This window comes from Oncorhynchus clarkii, chromosome 4 (genome assembly GCF_045791955.1).
Source record: "Oncorhynchus clarkii lewisi isolate Uvic-CL-2024 chromosome 4, UVic_Ocla_1.0, whole genome shotgun sequence".
Lineage (NCBI taxonomy): Eukaryota > Metazoa > Chordata > Actinopteri > Salmoniformes > Salmonidae > Oncorhynchus > Oncorhynchus clarkii.
In genome coordinates, this window is record NC_092150.1 from 80,725,149 (window position 1) to 80,745,352 (window position 20,204).

Here is a 20,204-nt window from a genome sequence, read left to right on the forward strand (position 1 = left end):
ACATTTTATACGATAGCAGTATAAAATGTTTTATACCCAAAAAATCATTGTCCTCTCAAACAGCAATTAATGATATAAATGACAAGTCAAAACCAAAACCATGGTCAGTGCTTGTGTTTCTGACAGTGTTTTCATTTCAACCAATAAAGATGTGCTTTGTGTGTATTATCTCAGGACATTAGAAATAAGGTAACCTATTCACTCTCACCTAAGACTGAATGAAAATATCATGAGCTGAATTCCAAGTTTGCACGTACTTGATGAAAGTACAGTAACATTTTGTAGATGTCCCTTCTGGAAAAACAAGGCGGTCCACAATAAAATAGTTTGCGAGGAGGCTGGGATTGCACCACCAATGGGTGGAGTGGACAGAGGAGGCAGGAGAAGAGACCCCAGTTTGACTGATATGGCTGCTATCTCTGGATCCTGAGTTTCATACATCTTCACCAGACGGGCAAATTTAAGAACACCTGAAAAATAGCTAAAACAAGCAATGACTACTATGATTGACCACCATGATTTCACAAATACACGGAACAAATATATAAATGCAACATGAAAGTGTTGGTTTCATGAGCTGAAATAAAAGATCCCAGAAATGTTCCATACGCACAAAAAGCTTATTTCTCTCAGTATGTGCACATTTTACATCCCTCTTAGTGAGCATTTCTCCTTTGCCAAGATAATTCATCCACCTGACAGGTGTGGCATATCAAGAAGCAGATTAAATGGCATCATTACCCAGGTGCACCTTGTGCTGGGGACAAAAGCACACTCTAAAATGAGCAGTTGTCACACAACACAATGCCATAAGTTGAGGGCAATTGGCATGCTGACTGCAGGAATTTCCACCAGCGCATACTCAAACATGTCACCCATTGAGCATGTTTTGAATACTCTGGATTGACGTGTTAGTGTGTTCCCGCTAATACCCAGCAAGTTCGCACAGCCATTGAAGAGAAGTGGGCCAACATTTCACAGGCCACAATCAACAGCCTTATCAACTCAAGGTGAAGGAGGTGTCGAGCTGCATGACACAAATGGTGGTCACACCAGATATTTACTGGTTTTCTGATCCACGACCCCTACCATTTTTTAAAAGATATTTATGACCAACATATGAAATTCATAGATTAGGGCCTTATGAATGTATTTTAATTGACTGATTTCCTTATATTAACTAAGTCAAATCTTAGAAATTGCTGCATTTATATTGTTGTTCAGTATAGGTCAAACTGAACATGACGCAAAAAGATAGCATTCAGTCTTCACACAAAACAATGCCACTGACAAGTGACAATAGATTTGTCTCTCTCTACCCCTTCATTCTGTATGGAACTGGTTTCACAAAGTGACTTCCCCCTCTCCCTCGTTGTTGAAGCCATAAGCCTTGATGACCTGTTGGATCTGGGTGGCCATGGGGAGCACCAGCTATCGAATCTTCCCCATGTTGTAGGCGCTCTCCCGTGCCTCCTCCATCCGCACTAAATTCTCTGGCACAGAGAAGACTTGGATGATCACACTCAGCACCACTGCATCACAAGCAGTTTGAAGAGATCTGTTCCACTACTGGGCATTAGTAATAAGACAAAAGTATGTGACAACTGTGCTTACATCTGGCATGCTCAACGGTGAGGGTGGGCTGGGGCTGTCCATTCTGTGTCTGGAAAAAAATGGGATATTAGAGAGGATATTGCATATGTGAATCAGATTCAAATACTTATCTAGCTGACTCCTGCTTTTTTATGTAGTGTGTCAGTGAGTCTAATACTTTCCTGTGTCCATTTCTTATACAAACATAAAAGGGACATATCTAAAAGGGCATATTGATCTACCTATATATTTACCTTTATTCGATTCATCCAGAACTATGGATGGAGAATTTTGACATGAGTAGGATTGTAGCTAAACTAGCTAGCTAGCTGAGCAGAGCTAACTACTGTATACTTTTTTAATCTATAATGCTCTGGAATACGCAATTAAATACCTACATAATCAGTCAATTGCATATTTGGTTACTTACAATATATAAATTGAATAAAGACAAACAGTCTACCAAGAAAAGCTAGTTTGGCTTGTCAGGTGGATGATGGGGTTGACGATTTACTACACAATCTACGTCGTTACGTACGCCTAGCTGAACCGGAAGATAAACAAACTGAAGTGAAACAGATTTGTTAAAGAAAATATTTTCATACTTCCTGTGACAGTGAATTCAATTATTACCATAACACAATTTAGACAAGATTTCCGCGTTTGGGAAGACGGGATTTCACTCGAACAATCTTTTTGGGACCTCTCAAAAAAATCTAGCGAACTGTCGTGCACACGTTGCCACGCATTCTTTCATTGCTGCATGACTCAGAAGATCTACACATATGGAGCAAAAGCTTGCGGAGTTCAGGGCCCGAAGAAGGGCTGATGTGGCCGCTAGGAAGAGCGAATCTTTTCAAAAACAACCAGTAACATATTCGGACAATGGCAGCACTTTGAAGTCGGACAGTTGCCAGTCATCAACAGCTGATCCAGACACACAGGAGTTGACAGATAATCCAATCTCTGCTGTCCATCAGGCTATAAGGACTAAACATTGGGGGGTGGGCTAAAAATCTACTTAAAATACTAGGGGTTGGTTACCCTACGCTGTTTAAGCCTAGTCCTGGACTAATAAACACTTTCTTTGGAGATTCATTGACCATGCTTGTTAGTCAACCAGGACTATTCTTAATCTGTGTCTGAAAAACCAGATAGTAATAAACGTTGATTCCATCTTGTCAATGTTAGCTACTGTAACTTCATTTATTCCCCCCCCCCCCCCCCCCCCCCGTTTTTTTAGGATGACTGGCTGCTGGAGAGCACTCTGGGTCAATGGCTTGGTTCAAAGCGACTGGCTTTCACGAATCTGACTTTGCTGAAGGTGTTGCTTTGGCTGGTTCTACTTGGGCTGTTTGCCGAGCTGGAATTCGGGTTGCCTTTCTTCCTAATCTCCCTCTTCTACTGGCTGTATGAGGGGCTGCGGAGCCCAACTGCACGCCAACCTGGAGAAATGAGTGCTTACTCAGTGTTCAACCCAGACTGTCAGCCTCTCCTGGGTGCACTTACAGCTGAGCAGCTAGAGGGAGAGATGGGCTACAGACCACTGGCCAACAGATGAAATCCCTCAAGACACTCAAACAACTGACTTTAATCTGAAATGGAATAGCTACTGTACTTTAAGCTTCCCATTGTACTAAAAAGGAACTGGCAATGTATTTCTTTGAATGAAGCACATTGCTGGTATTGATTTTGAAGTCAAATGGAGCCTATTCCATACTACAAGATCATTCACCACTAGTGCACATTGATGATGTTGGAAAAGCACCATCCGCTTGAAAAATTGTATTACTGTACTAGGACCTGCTCTTTACTATTTTGGTCTTAAAACATGTAATAGTCTACAATAGTATTCAGATGACACTTATGTATGCCATTGCAAACTGTTGACCAGGCTAGAGCTGCAATGTGATTTTGTTGCCTTATAGAAAGCCCTGGTTGGTTTAAAACGTGTACTTAATGTGGGCAAGACGAAATATGTGTTCTCTAATTCTAGCAAAAAAAATTCAGATGAACTACATATTTATTCATTGGATTGTTCTCCTATTGATCGGGTTCCTGCCTATAAATATCTGGGCATTCGGATTGACAAAGATCTAATGTAAAAAAAGATATATATACACTTATGGGTGAGCTAATTAAAAAGCTGAGATTTAAAGTGGGCTTCTTTTTTTTTAAATACAGTGCATTTCAGAAAGTATTCAGACCCCTTGACTTTTTCCACATTTTGTTATGTTACAGCCTTATTCTAAAAGTAACTAAATTGTCCCCCCCCCCTCCAACTACACACAATACCCCATAATGACAAAGCGCAAAAACGGTTATTTTTACAAATTTATACAAAATAAAAAATGATCACATTTAGACAAGTATTCAGACCCTTTACTCTGTACTTTATTGAAGCACCGTTGGCAGTGATTACAGCCTTGAGTCTTCTTGGGTATGAGGCTACAAGCTTGGCACACCTGTATTTGTGGAGTTTCTCCCATTCTTCTCTGCAGATCCTATCAAGCTCTGTCAGGTTAGATGGGGAGCTTTGCTGCACAACTATTTTTAGGTCTCTCCAGAGATGTTAGATCGGGTTCAAGTCCAGGCTCTGGCTGGGCAACTCAAGGACATTCAGAGACTTGTCCTGAAGCCACTGCGTTGTCAAATTAAATTTTATTGGTCAAATATTTAGCAGGTGTTGCAAAATGCTTGTGTTACAACAGTGCAGTAGTATCTAACAGTTCACAACAATACACACATGTAAAATAATTGAATTAAGAAATATATAAATATTAGATTGAGCAATGTCAGAGTGGCATTGACTAAAATACAGTAGAATAGAAAACAGTATATTGTCTTCAAAGCGGGCGAAGGTGTTTAGCTTGTCCGGAAGCAAGACGTCGGTGTCCGTGATGTGACTGATTTTGCCTTTGTAGTTCATGATTTTCTGTATCCCGAGACATGTTTCTGTGAAACAGAGTATGCCACCCTAATGTCTTTCTGGAAGGAAATCCTTTCCCTGATCTTGTCTACTTTATTATCCAGAGACTGAACATTAGCGTGTAATATACTCGGAAGCGGTGGATGATGTGCATGTCTCCTGAGTCGGACTAGAAGTCCATTCCGAATACCTCTTCTCCACCGGCGGGGTTTTGGAGCACCCTCTGGAATAAGTTCAATTGCTCTGGGGGGTATGAACAAAGGATCTAATTCTGGAAAGTCGTATTTCTGGTCGTATTCCTAGTTTCCGGCTGTATGTAATAACACAAACATTTTCTGGGCTAATAATGTAAGAATTAACACAAAATAACAAAATACTGCAAAGTTGCTGAGGAGCTAGAAGCAGAGCTGCTATATCTGTCGGCGCCATCTGTCTTGGCTGTGTGCTTAGGGTCGTTGTCCTTTTAGACTGGGGCAAAGGTTTACCTTCTGGGGTCCGGAGCATTCTATAGCAGGTTTTCATCATGATTACTCTGTACTTTGAACCATTCATCTTTCCCTTGATCCTGACTAGTCTCCCAGACCTGACGCTGAAAAACATCCCCACAGCATGATGCTGCCACCACCATGCTTCAAAGTAGGGATGGTGCCAGATTTCCTCCAGACATGGCACTTGGCATTCAGGCCAAAGAGGTCAATCTTGGTTTCATCAGACCAGAGAATCTTGTTTCTCATGGTCTGAGAGTCCTTTAGAAGCCTTTTGGCTAACTCCAAGCAGGCTGTCATGTGCCTTTTACTGAAGAGTGGCTATCGTCTGGCCACTCTACCAAAAAGGCCTGATTGGTGGAGTGCTGCAGAGATGGTTGTCCCATCTCCACAGAGGAACTCTAAAGCTCTGTCAGAGTGACCATCGGGTTCTTGGTCATCTCCCTGACCAAGGCCCTTCTCCCCCGATTGCTCAGTTTGGCAGTGCTGCCAGCTCAAGGGAGAGTCGTGGTGGTTCCAAACGTCTTCCATTTAAGAATGATGGAGGCCACTATGTTCTTGGGGACCTTCAATGCTGCAGACATTTTTTGGTACCCTTCCCCAGATCTGTGCCTCAACACAATCCTGTTTTGGCATTCTACAGACAATTCCTTTGACCTTATGGCTTCGTTTTTCCTCTGACATGCACTGTCAACTGTGGGACCTTTATATAGACAGGTGTGTGCCTTTCCAAATCATGTCCAATCAACTGAATTTACCACAGGTGGACTCAAGGATGATCAATGGAAACAGGATGCACCTGAGCTCAATTTTGAGTCTCATAGCAAAGGGTCTGAATACTTATGTTAATAAGGTATTTGTTTATTTTTAATACATTTGCAAAAATGTCTAAAAACCTGTTTTCGCTTTGTCAATATGGGGTATTGTGTGTAGATTGATGAGGAAAAAATGCCATTTAATCCATTTTAGAATAAAGCTGTAACGTAACAAAATGTGGAAAAAGTCAAGGGGTCTGAATACTTTCCGAATGCACTGTAGATCTTGCCTAAATAGCAGGAATCAGATTGTTTAGTCAACTTTCCTTCCAGCTCTTGACTGTGGTGAAACCATTTAACAGATTGCAGCTGCCGCCTACACTTAAACCTTTGTCTGCTGTCTACCATAACTCCCTTTTTGTTTACAAAGAGAGAATAATGACGTGATTGGGAATGAGACACTGATCTCAATTGGGCTACCCTGAATAAATAAAAGTAAAACTAATATTATTATATATTTTTTAAGACGCACGCACGTTTCAGGGGTCGTCACTTGTTACCACAATCATAAATCTTGCCTATTTCTACAATTTATCTTCTTAAAATCTGATTTGAAACCACAACCCTACCCTTAGACACACCTTATGCCTATCCCTAACCTTAAATGACAAAAAAAAAAAAAAAAAACATTGTTATCATACATTTTTACTATATTGCCAATATTTACCCCACGGCAATATACCTTTTGGGGATGTAGTCCGCCATAAAACCCTACAGAAGAAAAAAACTGTTCCAAAGAGGGCCTCTTCTTTCCCCCACTTACTGAGGACAATATGACAGGGGCAACAGGGTAGACTAGTGGTTAAAGTGTTGGACTAGTAACCAAAAGGTTGCAAGTTCAAATCCCCAAGCTGAGAAGTTACAAATCTGTCGTTCTGCCCCTGAACAGGCCGTCATTGAAAATAATTTGTTCTTAACTGACTTGCCTAGTAAAAAAAAACATTGATTCTGTTTCAACATAAACTGCCTAATTGTTTTGACAGATGACTGAACTACTTCCGTTTAAGAACCATACGGAACTCAACAGCGTTTAGAGTACACGGTTTCTGTTGCATCGGCGTAATGAATACACCCTAGCACCCTGGCTGTTGGTTTCCACTAGTTAAAATATCTTAATGGACTATACCGTAAAAATAAATAACTAAAATTAGCTTTTTGGTCTTAATTTAAGGTTAGGCATAAGGTTAGCAGTGGTTAAAGTTTAACTAGTGACGACCCTGAGTTATCGGTTGAGTCAAGTTTATTTCCCTGCGCTTTACGACACAACAGACGTCATTACTTACGCCCGAACCGGAAGTAAACAACCCGGGGTTAGTTATAAATACCTTTGCCGAAGTAGAACAACATATTTTAAGATCTGTTTTCTACGGATTTCTCACGTCACTCTTTGTGACAGTGAAACTTTGAATTCTATCAATGCATTGAAAGCACCTTATAATAACATTTCCGCTTTTGATTAGATCACGTTTCACACAATCGAGGGGTAATTTGCTAGAACAAAATGACGTCTCAAATCAGTCTAGCTAGCTAGTTCGCCAGCTATCAGTGCTTGATACCCGTCGTGCACAGTGCATACATTGTCAAGCAGTATCTAATTTCTGCATGAGTATGAATCAGAAGCTGTTAGCATTAGCAAAAGCTTGCAAAGTTCAGAGCCCCGTACAAGGGCTGGTGAGATGCAGCCCATAACATCACCTGGCAGTGGAAGCACTTTGAAGTCCGCCAGTTGGGAGTCAACAGCTGATAAAGACGCACAGGAGTTGACAAAACATCAGATGCCTGCTGTCCCTCAGGCTACAGGGACTTTACAGTGTGGGGTAGGCTAAACACAAAAACCCTGACTTCAACCCTCGCTGAGGTAGCGTCATGGCATAGATCGTTTATTTCAATTCCACCCCTCAGTGTTAGCTAACTCGTGATTCTCTCTTCACTTTTTTAGGATGACTGTCTGCTGGACTGCATTCTGGGTCGAAGGCTTGGTTCAAGGCAACTTGGTTTTGCAAACCGGACTTTGCTGAAGGTGTTGCTTTGGCTGGTTCTGCTTGGGCTGTTTGCTGAGCTGGCCTTCGGGTTGCCTTTCTTCCTAATCTCCCTCTTCTACTGGCTGTACCAGGGGCTGCGGAGCCCAGCTAAACGTCAACCTGGAGAACTGAGCGCTTACTCAGTATTCAACCCTGACTGTCAGCCTCTCATGGGCACCCTCACAGCAGAGCAGTTGGACTGTGAAATGGGAATACTTCAGCTAACCATGTAAAGGAATAGCTACAGATAATGTGATTTAAACCCCCCAAATTGGTATCCATTATACTGGGAGTTACACGTTGGTACTGCACTGAATTTTCAACCAACCTTTGATGCTGCCTCCGGCCTCGATTCGTGGAAACGGGAGTCTCGTAAAATGACCTTGTCTAGTTGCAGGGTGTCCGTTTGAATTTCTAAAATACTTTAATTTTTTGGCTCTATGAAGTAATCCAACAATGTGTACGCCGCCATCTTGTCTATTTCAAGTTCTCTCATTGACCAAGACCGGTGTCTGTCATGACATGCAGCACTTTGGGGTGGACAAACCCACCTGTCTCGATCAATGAGAGAAGACTTGAAATAGACAAGATGGCAACATACACATAGTTGGATTACTTCATGGAGCAAAAAAAAAAAATGTTTAATAACGGTGCATTTTCTTAATTCAAAGGGACCCCCTGCAACTGGACAAGGACATTGAGACTTTTCCACGAATCGAGGACGAAGACAGTATCGCCAAGCTAAATTCTGTGTTACACCAAACAGTACCTAACCTGGAACTCCCAGTATAATGGATACTACATTTTTGGGGTTAAATCACATTTTCTGGAGTTACAATATGTAGCTAGTTAAGGAACTTTTTGAAATGTGAACGAGTTGTGATTTTTCTGTTAATTATCTTATGATGCTTAGATGCCCCTCGACTCTTTCAATGAACGAAACACTAGTATTGGTTGTGATGTAAAACTGCTTGTTAATTCCATAAAAATTACTACATCTCACTAGTTGGAATTTTAAAAACATTTATTTGTGTTACTTGAGGGTTACACAAACACCAAAAAAAATACTGAGTAGTTGTCCATCATTTGATGTCACAGAGCAAGGCAACACCACGTAAGATCCAGTGATCGGGTGACTGCACCGTGCGTATCACAACCCCTGTGATGTAGGTGAGGTCTGTGCGCCGAGGCTTCTTGTAGACGGGGCAGATGTAGAACTTGGGGTCCTTGGGGGCGGTGGAGTTGATGGCAAACATGTGAATCACAGGCAGGGGACAGAACAACACCTTGGGAGTGGCTTCGATGAGACGGCAGTTCCTTCTGTCCCAGCCGGCCCCGTCCAGGTACAAACCATAGACGTAGACCCCCTCCTGAGACAGAGAATGATGGATGGCATTGAGGTAAAAAGGGAAAGCTGCATCTTGTACATGTGGTGTCAATGATAGTGTTTTGCATGAGGCTACTTACAGCAGGAGAGGCAGTGATCTCCTCCTTGCTTTGCTTCAGCACATCATTATGCAGGGTGACTGTGTCCAGAGCCCAGCCCTTGTGAGCCCTGGTTACCTCCTGCCTCATGGCGGTCAGGAAACCTATAGCCATACAGAGGGCGCAAACATAAAGAGATAGATAATTGTTAGATATGTCATTATAATCATATCTTCAGTGATGTAATAGGATGAAGACATGACAAGCTAATTTATGCCAAACTGTATTTTGAATATTACAAGTAAATTGAACTTACCCTGCAAGTTTGATCAGTTAGCCTAATTCACGTTTTGAACGAGACTCACCCTGAGGGTTGAAGAAGCCAGTCATCCAGAAGGTCTTGGGTCTGCCTTCAAACACCCAGCTGTAGAACTGTGTGTTCCTCTCCAGCAGCTCAGTGAACCAGAAGCCCAGAGTGGATGACTCCCACGAGATCTTCTTCCACATGTTGGGGATGCGCGCATCAAACATGTTGTCCAGGGCGTCACGCAGGTTCTAGGAGGTAAAACATGAATATGACATTGAATATTCAAGCATCAAAATAACACACAATTTCATACATTGTTATTACAGATTTATAAGCTATAAACCTATAAATATTAATTTGAAGTATAACACAATTAAAGTGTTAACATGTAATACATTATTGCGGTCATTCTAGCCAGCTCTCTTACTTCGCTCATGATGATGGTACCGTCGATGGCGAGTTTGAGGTCGACCAGACTGGTGCGCACCACTCCGATGATCCGCTGCATGCGATCCACCTCTTGGCGTAGGAAGATGTTCATGGAGTTCAAGGCACCCATCTTCACCAGCCTACCTTTCACCTACAGTACACATCACAATATAATTTGTTGTGTGAGCATACAGTGTATTCACTCTGTACAGCCAAGGGCTGGTTTCCCAAAAGCATCTTAAGGCTAAGTCCATCATTAGAACCATATGGGATGTTCAGTAAGAGGAAAACATTTTTAAAAAGGGAGTTATTACCAGAATTTGTACAATGAGAACATAGATCTGTATTATTTGTTGCAAAACATTTTGCTACATTGTGTTCCTGTCCTTCATAAACAGAGTGAGCACTGACCTCATGGGGTACGTAGTTGGGGGGCAACTTCTCCAGCATGTCCTCTGCCAGTCTGTAGACAATGGACTCTCTAGTCTCCCCTGCTCCTCCACCACTTTCCTTGGGCTGGATGTTGGTGATGGTGTCCAGCACCTCAGCAGACGTGTTGGTCTGATATCTGAACAAGAATAGGTATATAATATGAATGTATTCATATTGAGTATTAAGACTAACACGCAGCATAGACATGATAAGAGAGAAGCGTTGTGATGATCTACGGTGTCTTACGTAATGTCTGCGTTGGGATGCAGACCAAAGACCTGAGGTGTGTCCAGTGCAGGCAGGGTGGCGATGTACTCCATGTACTGCTCCACTGTCTTACACACAGGCACTTTGTATCCTGTGTAGAAGCAGAACGTCGGTTCAAAGATCTTGTCATTGAACCACACCTGTTGGGGAACGCATGATGCTTAGAACACAAAGTCTGTGCTTCCCACACGATTACACACATATACAACAGATTTATCAGGACAGTTGCGTTAACTGAAAAGGAAAATGACATTACCCGAGAGAAACAGTTGAGCAGCCGCTTGTCGTAGTCATCAGTGACCCTTCCTCCGTACTGCACCTCCCCTAACATGTAACGCACCGTGACCCATGAGACACCCTGGAGAAAAACGTTACATGTAGGTCTGTGAGCACACTATAGTCACTGTAGCTTCAGATAGACCTAGACTATTTTGATAGTACCTTCTTGGGGCTGCATTCATCCAAGTGGTTCTGGACAAACTGCACACTGGCTGTGAAGTCAGCCGAGTTGAACTCATATGGGATGTTCCAACCCAGGGGCCCGAATTTACGACGTTCCTACAACAGAGTAACAGACAAGGCAAAAATCTGTAAATTACATTAAATACAGTATATATCTAGAAATATGAATTTATCAAGACAGTGGGCTGATTCTGTACCTGCACCACAGTGTGTAGGAAGGCTACGTTGTAAAGCATGGGTTTCCACATGGGCAGGTTGCAGATTTCCAGCTGATCCTGAGAGATTCCGGCAAAAGTACGCTTCAAGCCAGCCCGCACCCCCTGGGGGGGATCATTGGTGAACTTGATAGAGGACTGGAAGAAAGAAAACAATCATGTCAGTAAATATTTATTCTTAGACATAAGGGATGTGATTAGGACAATATAGCAATTCTGGATTTTGGCTAGGGGATAGGTCCGTTTCACATGGATAATGTAATATTGTTGGGGAGATTACTGATCTTGTCTGTGTAGGTGTATACAGGGCCTTTACCTGTAACAAGGTGATGGAGAAGCGGTCGTGGGGCTCGGTGGTGATCCACACTCTGAAGCTGTCGTGCATGGTCTCCACTGTGGTGACAGTCTCCAGCAGCTCATCCATGAATTCCAGGCCCAGATGGCAGTTCTGGAGCAGGACCCAGCCACCCTTGTGTGTACACACACAAAGACTTTTAGCTATGCGAAAACATTTGTATATGCTGTACACTACATTTATTTACAAAGAATTGAATGTCAGAAGCCCTCACCTGTGTCATTGACATCTGTAAGAGCCTTCTTGCATGGATCTCCTGACCTTGGCCCATTGATATCGCTCTGAACTCTGCAACAAATAAACACAATATCACAATGACAGTATTGTCAGTGACTTGTTTGTGATTCATTCAGGGTGATAGGCATGGGGCTAACCTAGCCGGAGTTTCTTTGCCAGAGCGTCGATCTGGTTGGTGGGATCAGAGCCCATAGAGAGGAAGCAGATGAGGGGGGTGCGAGTGTCGCTCTCCTCCCAGGTACTCTCCAGGTTCAGGATGACAGGCTCAGCGAACCTCATGCCCATCGAGTATCCAACGTACTTCCTGGCCTGGGACAAGGTGCGGTCAGGGCACCATGATCTGTGAGGAGAGTACAACCAAACCTGGGTTCGACCCGAATGCGCTAGCCACAACCTCAGGAAAGATCTGTTTACAACAGGCTTGTAAAGAGGCTTACAAAGGCCTTAGTAAAAAAAATTAAAAAAGTGTAAAATATTGATGTTGAGAAGCAGGAGCTCACCTGATAAGCAGTAGTTTATGGAAGACATCCAAGGAGTCATTGTATCCATCAGGAATCACACCATCCTCAGGGTTGTCCATGTCAAACCACACCTTCCAGCCCTTCTCATTACGAGACACCTATAAGATGAATAGAGAAGTAAAGTCAATGCAGTGTACTCCTCAGACAACGCTGTGACCATTGCTAATGATATAATTAATAAAGGGTACTGTAGTGTTCAGCCCCACCTGGTTCATGATCTCAGTGAACTGTGACAGTTTGCTGAGTTCCACCAAGTTGAGCCAGGTCAGATCCAGGATCCAACGGAACGGCTTGGAAGGACACGCCTTCAGGTCTAAAGCAGCACCCCCTATAACACACAGAGAACATTACATATGTACTACTACTAAACCATTACTTTATTCCTACACTGCTACCTATACAGAGATCTGTTAACTAGGATCAGTAGTGAGGATCTGATACCTTTGATGAGGATCTGGAACTCGTTCTGCTTGACGTTGTTCTTCTGCAGGTCGATCTTGAGTGCCAACAGCAGGGTGAAGATGAACTTGTGGTTTTCGTACAGCCCTCGGACTGTGTAGCGGAACACCTCGAAGGACAGGTACTCGATGATGTTAGCAATACGCTTCTGAGTGAGAGGAGACTTGTCTGACCTGTGTGAGGAAAAAGCAAACAATAAAAGGTTCAAATCTAGAGGTTGTTCTTTTATACATTTATAAACGCTGTTGTGTATTTAGATTTAGGCCTATGCCATTTGTCAGGCTCATCTTTTTCCATTTGGGTGGACCAGGGTCTCTAACAGGTCGATCACAAGCTACCAGTAGCTCGCAGCGCACCTATGAGTAGCTCTGCAAACAATTCTGAAAGTACAAGCAATTTTCACGCGTTCCACCACAAACGGCCATAAAAAAAATTGCACAAATATCAGACAGTAGCTGGGAGCTTGCGGTGTCTATCTAATCAACACAGCATTGTCATTATCCCACCCCTGGTTAACCACTATTGGCTTAAAAAGCCAAACCTAACGCAATATCTGCCAATTACTTTCAGCAAAACTGTCTGTGTGATGTGCGCGTATGTCTATCACTCCGTGTGTTGCCAGTTGATGTGATAACCGTCTTCTGGGTTGACTGAAATACTTTCCCTAAAACATTCTCAATTAAATGCTAACTGCAAAGTAGGCTTACCTGGCAGAAGTACAGTAAACATTAAGAACACCTGCTCTTTCCACGACATAGACTGATCATGTGAAAGTTATGATCCCTTATTGATGTCACTTGCTAAATCCACTTCAATCAGTATAGATGAAGGGGAGGAGACAAGTTGAAGTATTTTTAATTTTTGAGACAATTGAGACATGGATTGTGTATGTGTGTCATTTTGAGGGTGAATGGGCAAGACAAAAGATTTAAGTGCCTTTGAACTGAGTATGGTAGTAGGTGCCAGGTGGACCGGTTTGTGTCAAACCTGCATGAACAAGCTTAATTTTTGAAAGTGAAAAACAAAACAAAATCAAAAACCAGGATTTTTTTAAACTGATAACATAATTTGGGGAAAGAAAAGCAGAGTTGCTTTTGAACCCTTATTTTACCAGGTATATTGGGATAAAACATAGTGCACGGCTTTTTCTTGTACACTAAGGTCCTGGGGAAGAGTTACAGGGGAGAGGAGAAGAGAAGAATGTGCCTATTTGAAAGCTAGAAGAAAAAGAGTAGCTTGCGACATGTTTTATTTCTTAAAAGTAGCTCTCTTGCTAGAACAGGTTGGAGACCCCTGGTATGGACTGATATAATGTGAGTGTACACAAACTTGATACATTTTTTTATTAAAGGGTAAACAAGTGGGTGAATTTGCTATGTGTTCTGTGTACTGAGGGATTTGATCAGGAAAATGTGGATTTTGGGATAGGTCCATTTCTATTATATTTGAATGAAGGATAAATATCTGAAAAGCAGGAATTCCTGATTCATCAGGAAAAATCCCATCCCTGGTACTGACTTGGCCATTGAGAGGTCAAAGATCTTGAGGAACTGTGCCAGGGAGGTCTGGTACATGACGTTGACCATGCTCATCTCAGTGATGAGGAAGTAGAGGATGCTGCCACGTGAGGCAGCCGGCCGGTACTCCTCTGAAGCCGTGTTGATCTTCACCTCTGTCTCGGCTGCCACGTGCAGCTTCTCGCTCACCTCGGCCGCCGTCAGCTTGGTTACCGACAGGATGCCAATCATGGACTCGTCATCAACCAGGGAACCTTAACACACACACAGATGCACGCATGCACCCACACATAGACAGAAACACACAGAAAGACACACAAACACAGACAGACACCACACACACAAACATGCAGATTGAGCAGTCTGAGTATGAGACATTACCCAACATCAGATGTAACAATTAATATGATTTGTTTATCCTAGGAGTCAATACCCTTGGTGGAGCTGAGCTTGTACAGCAGGTTATCCTCCAACTCCTTCATCTTCCTCTTGTTGGCCGTCACATCCTCCATTAGCTTGACTCTCTCTGCCTCGAGCTCCTGTTACAGTACCATCAGAGCATCCATGTAACGTATTGCTGACAACACCCAAACCAATGCCTCTGAAGTCCTGAGGGAAATGTTCACATAGGTTTTATAAAGGGGTTATGAATGGTTTATAAAGTGTTAATGAAGGCTTACGTATTTCTCGGTGAGGATGACTCGGCCCAGCAGCTGGTTCTCCAGACCCTTCATGGTGACAGTGAAGTCTATAATGGAGGTCTTGGCGCTAACCTCGGGCGTGTACGCCGGGTTAGGCAGCTTGGTTGTGATGTAGAGCTGGAAGCCATCCATCACGTCGGTCTCCTTGTCTCCCACTTTCACCTACAACCAATGAGCACAGGTTTGAATGGGAGCCTAATTTCCCAATTAGCCTGGCATCCAAACTGATTTTGCTACATTTCATGGTGAACACAGTGTTCAGTCTGGTTTAACCAGGCTATTTCACAACACTGCTGTTCAAGTCAAACTGATCTGAGAGCGGTGGTATGTACCTTATAGGTGGAGCCGGACTTGATGAAGTTTTTCTCCAGCACGTTGTCCAGGGCGGGGTCCAGATCCTCTCGGACGTCCTCGATGAGCAGCGGTCGTCCCATCGACAGACTGTCCTCCAGGTGGGTACGGAAGTACTTGTGGTTGAGGGACGTGACCTGCAAGAGATATCATGGTCGTATTCAGTAGGGGAAAACAAACAGGTGTGTTCCTATTGGATACATTCATGTAGTACCTCCTAGTTTCAGTCTGTTTTACAACACTTTCTACCTACTAAACATGGCCAGTCATGAGTTCTTGGGAATACATTGAACCAATAAATGTAGTTTTCACACTGGTGTGTTTGTTTGTAAGAGTGTGAATGTGAGAAGTGAGTGGCTTACCTGCAGATCATTGGCTTTTTCTTTCTTTTTAATCCACGCCTTGCCCTGGGTCTGAGGGTCGATGAGGAGAGGGAACCTCGTGGCCTTGGTCACGATGATGCCGTTCTGCACTGACAAGTCATCTCCAGGCAGTCCCTGTAGGTTCCACTCGCTTATCTGACACACAGAAAAGGAAGGATGTTTCAGTGTGGTGCTTTGGGACATAACAAAACACATTTCGTACAACTTCTAGTTCAGGGAAATGGATACTAAGAACCACTTTGGAAATAAGTGTTTTCATTAATATTTTAACGTGTTATCCTCTGGGATTCAAATGAAAATTTTGTCGATGACTGTTTTGTTTGCAACACAAAAGTAAAATTAAATTCACTACTGCGTTCATGATATTTTCTTACAGTAGGTGGGTCCACCAGCATAGAGATAATATTGAGGTTATCAGTGAAAGGGATTTTCCTCTTCCGGAGCTCTGCTTCCCAGATGTCCTTTAGGAGCATGTTGCGGAAGTTCTGGTTGAAGGGTCCACAGTACGACAGGAAGCCAGTGAGCTGGAGGACATCCCCTACGAGTCTATCCAAGAGAAGACAACAGATGGTCAAGGGTCACATTGAAAAGCCTCTGATGGAAAGAACTGAGCATTGATATTGTCTGTAGTTTATTGTATTACATTGCATTAAATCTTGGTACATAGTAACAGAACACTGAAAGTAAAGAAACTTGATGCTATCCCTGCCTGTTGATCTGTGATTTAAACTGTTTGCTCTGCTCTGTCCAGCGCACTTTCTCTCCACTAAGCCCATCAATGAGTGCTGACGCTGCCACCATTTTATTCCTGCACATCTCTGCATCGTCCAGCAAATCCTGTAAAGCATCACAAAATCAATTATTTGAACAACATTTTATTCTGCTATTCTATCTATATATTTATATTTATCTTACAATATTCCTATTTTAAGAATACATTATTTTTTAAGGATTGGACCTCACCTGTTTCTCTTTCATAGCAGCATCGAACTTGGCCTGTACTTTGTCCAACTCTGCCTGTTTCTCATCCAGCTGAGACTGAGCACTGGCTAGCTCGGAATTCGCTATTGACAGTCTGCCCTCTTGGATAATCAAGTTAGCCTGTCCACACACGTGGAGAAAAACTACTGTTCACAATGCTTATCTAAAGGAAAAGGGGGATACCTAGTCAGTTGTAGAACTGAATGCATTCAACTGAAATGTGTCTTCCACATTTAACCCAACCCCTCTGAATCAGAAAGGTGTGGGGGACTGCCTTAATCGACACCCGTCATCGGTGCCCCGTGAACAGCAGGTTAACTGCCTTGCTCAGGGGCAGAACGACAGATTTTTACCTTGTCAGCTCGGGGATTTAAACCAGCAGGTCCATTTCGGTTACTGGCCCAACACTCCAATATATCGGCTCACACACACACACACAAATACAAATAGTGTTCCCATGCTACTTCATGGAGGGTAGAATCATTCAGCTTATGTTCCCCGTACCTTGAGTGGCAGAACTTCCTTGTTGATGCCGAAGAAGGTGGCCATGGCGGAGGTCCAGGAGAGCAGGCCTGCCACGTTGCCGCACACTTTCTTGGCACACTCAAACGTGTAGTCCTCCATCTGGAAGTAGGGCTGCAGTAGCTCCACCATCTCCTCGTTGATGCTGTCCTTGGGGAACTGCTGCAGTGACGCCATGAAACCACTGCCGCTCATCAGCTAAAAAGGCAAAAAAAGAAAATACAGAAGGCCGGCAATTGAAGTAAAACAAAGGACACAGCTCATAAGCCAAAGTACATAGAGGGGGAGGGGGGCTTTGGCCAAAACATTAGCTACAACAAACCAAACTAAGAATTGAGCTACACCAAACCAAGAATTGAGCTACACCAAACCAAACCAAGAATAGAGCTACAACAAACCAAACCAAGAAATTAGCTACAACAAACCAAACCAGGGCATTAGCTACAACAAACCAAGAAATTAGCTACAACAAACCAAACCAGGGCATTAGCTACAACAAACCAAACCAGGGCATTAGCTACAACAAACTAAACCAGGGCATTAGCTACAACAAACCAAACCAGGGCATTAGCTACAACAAACCAAACCAGGGCATTAGCTACAACAAACCAAACCAGGGCATTAGCTACAACAAACCAAACCAGGGCATTAGCTACAACAAGCCAAACCAGGGCATTAGCTACAACAAGCCAAACCAGGGCATTAGCTACAACAAGCCAAACCAGGGCATTAGCTACAACAAGCCAAACCAGGGCATTAGCTACAACAAGCCAAACCAGGGCATTAGCTACAACAAGCCAAACCAGGGCATTAGCTACAACAAGCCAAACCAGGGCATTAGCTACAACAAGCCAAACCAGGGCATTAGCTACAACAAGCCAAACCAGGGCATTAGCTACAACAAACCAAACCAGGGCATTAGCTACAACAAGCCAAACCAGGGCATTAGCTACAACAAACCAAACCAGGGCATTAGCTACAACAAGCCAAACCAGGGCATTAGCTACAACAAGCCAAACCAGGGTATTAGCTACAACAAGCCAAACCAGGGCATTAGCTACAACAAGCCAAACCAGGGCATTAGCTACAACAAGCCAAACCAGGGCATTAGCTACAACAAGCCAAACCAGGGCATTAGCTACAACAAGCCAAACCAGGGCATTAGCTACAACAAGCCAAACCAGGGCATTAGCTACAACACGCCAAACCAGGGCATTAGCTACAACACGCCAAACCAGGGCTTTAGCTACAACAAGCCAAACCAGGGCTTTAGCTACAACAAGCCAAACCAGGGCATTAGCTACAACAAGCCAAACCAGGGCATTAGCTACAACAAACCAATACAACAAACCAAAGCAAGACATTAGCTACAACAAACCAAAGCAAGACATTAGCTACAACAAACCAAAGCAAGACATTAGCTACAACAAACCAAAGCAAGACATGAGCTACAACAAACCAAACAAGGGCATTAGCTACAACAAACCAAACCTGGGCATTAGCTACAACAAACCAAACCAAGAAATTAGCTACAACAAACCAAACCAAGAAATTAGCTACAACAAACCAAACCAAGACATTATCTATAACAAACCAAACAAAGAAATGAGCTACAACAAACCAAGACAGCTACAACAAACCAAAACATGAGCTACAACAAACCAAACCAAGACATTAGCTACAACAAACCAAACCAGGGCATTAGCTACAACAAACCAAACCAGGGCATTAGCTACAACAAACCAAACCAGGGCATTAGCTACAACAAACCAAACCAGGGCATTAGCTACAACAAACCAAACCAGGGCATTAGCTACAACAAACCAAACCAGGGCATTAGCTACAACAAACCAAACCAGGGCATTAGCTACAACAAACCAAACCAAGACATTAGCTACAACAAACCAAACCTAGACTTTAGCTACAACAAACCAAGACATTAGCTACAACAGACCAAAGCAAGACATTAGCTACAACAGACCAAAGCAAGACATTAGCTACAACAGACCAAAGCAAGACATTAGCTACAACAAACCAAACCAGGGCATTAGCTACAACAAACCAAACCAGGGCATTAGCTACAACAAACCAAACCAGGGCATTAGCTACAACAAACCAAACCAAGACATTAGCTACAACAAACCAAATCTAGACTTTAGCTACAACAAACCAAGACATTAGCTACAACAGACCAAAGCAAGACATTAGCTACAACAGACCAAAGCAAGACATTAGCTACAACAGACCAAAGCAAGACATTAGCTACAACAAACCAAACCAGGGCATTAGCTACAACAAGCCAAACCAGGGCATTAGCTACAACAAACCAAACCAGGGCATTAGCTACAACAAGCCAAACCAGGGCATTAGCTACAACAAACCAAACCAGGGCATTAGCTACAACAAACCAAACCAAGATATTAGCTACAACAGACCAAAGCAAGACATTAGCTACAACAGACCAAAGCAAGACATTAGCTACAACAGACCAAAGCAAGACATTAGCTACAACAAACCAAACCATTAGATAAAACAAAACAAACCTTGACAGCTACAACAAATCAAAGCAAGACAGCTACAACAAATCAAAGCAAGACATTAGCTACAACAAATCAAAGCAAGACAGCTGCAACAAACCAAACCAGGGCATTAGCTACAACAAACCAAACCAGGGCATTAGCTACAACAAACCAAACCAGGGCATTAGCTACAACAAACCAAACCAAGCAATTAGCTACAACAAACCAAGCCATTAGCTACAACAAACCAAGCCATTAGCTACAACAAACCAAACCAA

The 20,204-nt window shown here is 43.0% G+C and overlaps 2 protein-coding genes and 1 pseudogene across 2 annotated transcripts in view; 1 reads left to right on the plus strand and 2 right to left on the minus strand.

Annotated features, from left to right (window-relative positions):
* Positions 1-94: 94 nt before the first annotated feature.
* On the minus strand, positions 95-2,103 carry LOC139407344 (protein C10-like; annotated as a pseudogene).
* Positions 2,104-2,171: 68 nt separating this feature from the next.
* LOC139407343 (SAYSvFN domain-containing protein 1-like) lies at positions 2,172-3,751 on the plus strand. Its single transcript, XM_071151055.1, has 2 exons — positions 2,172-2,597; positions 2,837-3,751. The coding sequence occupies exons 1-2, from the start codon at positions 2,379-2,381 to the stop codon at positions 3,152-3,154; spliced, it is 537 nt and encodes a 178-aa protein (XP_071007156.1). The 5' UTR covers positions 2,172-2,378; the 3' UTR covers positions 3,155-3,751.
* A 5,098-nt stretch (positions 3,752-8,849) lies between these two features.
* LOC139408065 (dynein axonemal heavy chain 8-like) overlaps positions 8,850-20,204 on the minus strand; it is a 58,143-nt gene continuing 46,788 nt past the window's right edge. The window contains exons 68-91 of the mRNA XM_071151882.1: positions 17,390-17,605; positions 16,868-17,005; positions 16,614-16,741; positions 16,279-16,450; positions 15,884-16,039; positions 15,503-15,658; positions 15,150-15,332; positions 14,903-15,008; positions 14,471-14,723; positions 12,935-13,125; positions 12,700-12,821; positions 12,473-12,591; positions 12,110-12,312; positions 11,950-12,023; positions 11,697-11,849; positions 11,363-11,518; positions 11,145-11,261; positions 10,960-11,061; positions 10,683-10,843; positions 10,416-10,572; positions 10,003-10,155; positions 9,634-9,823; positions 9,311-9,432; positions 8,850-9,213 (exon numbers count right to left, since the gene is read on the minus strand). Of these exons, the coding sequence (XP_071007983.1) occupies positions 8,926-9,213; positions 9,311-9,432; positions 9,634-9,823; positions 10,003-10,155; positions 10,416-10,572; positions 10,683-10,843; positions 10,960-11,061; positions 11,145-11,261; positions 11,363-11,518; positions 11,697-11,849; positions 11,950-12,023; positions 12,110-12,312; positions 12,473-12,591; positions 12,700-12,821; positions 12,935-13,125; positions 14,471-14,723; positions 14,903-15,008; positions 15,150-15,332; positions 15,503-15,658; positions 15,884-16,039; positions 16,279-16,450; positions 16,614-16,741; positions 16,868-17,005; positions 17,390-17,605 (3,816 nt within the window). The 3' untranslated portion in view covers positions 8,850-8,925. The remainder of the gene's footprint in view (positions 9,214-9,310; positions 9,433-9,633; positions 9,824-10,002; positions 10,156-10,415; positions 10,573-10,682; positions 10,844-10,959; positions 11,062-11,144; positions 11,262-11,362; positions 11,519-11,696; positions 11,850-11,949; positions 12,024-12,109; positions 12,313-12,472; positions 12,592-12,699; positions 12,822-12,934; positions 13,126-14,470; positions 14,724-14,902; positions 15,009-15,149; positions 15,333-15,502; positions 15,659-15,883; positions 16,040-16,278; positions 16,451-16,613; positions 16,742-16,867; positions 17,006-17,389; positions 17,606-20,204) is intronic.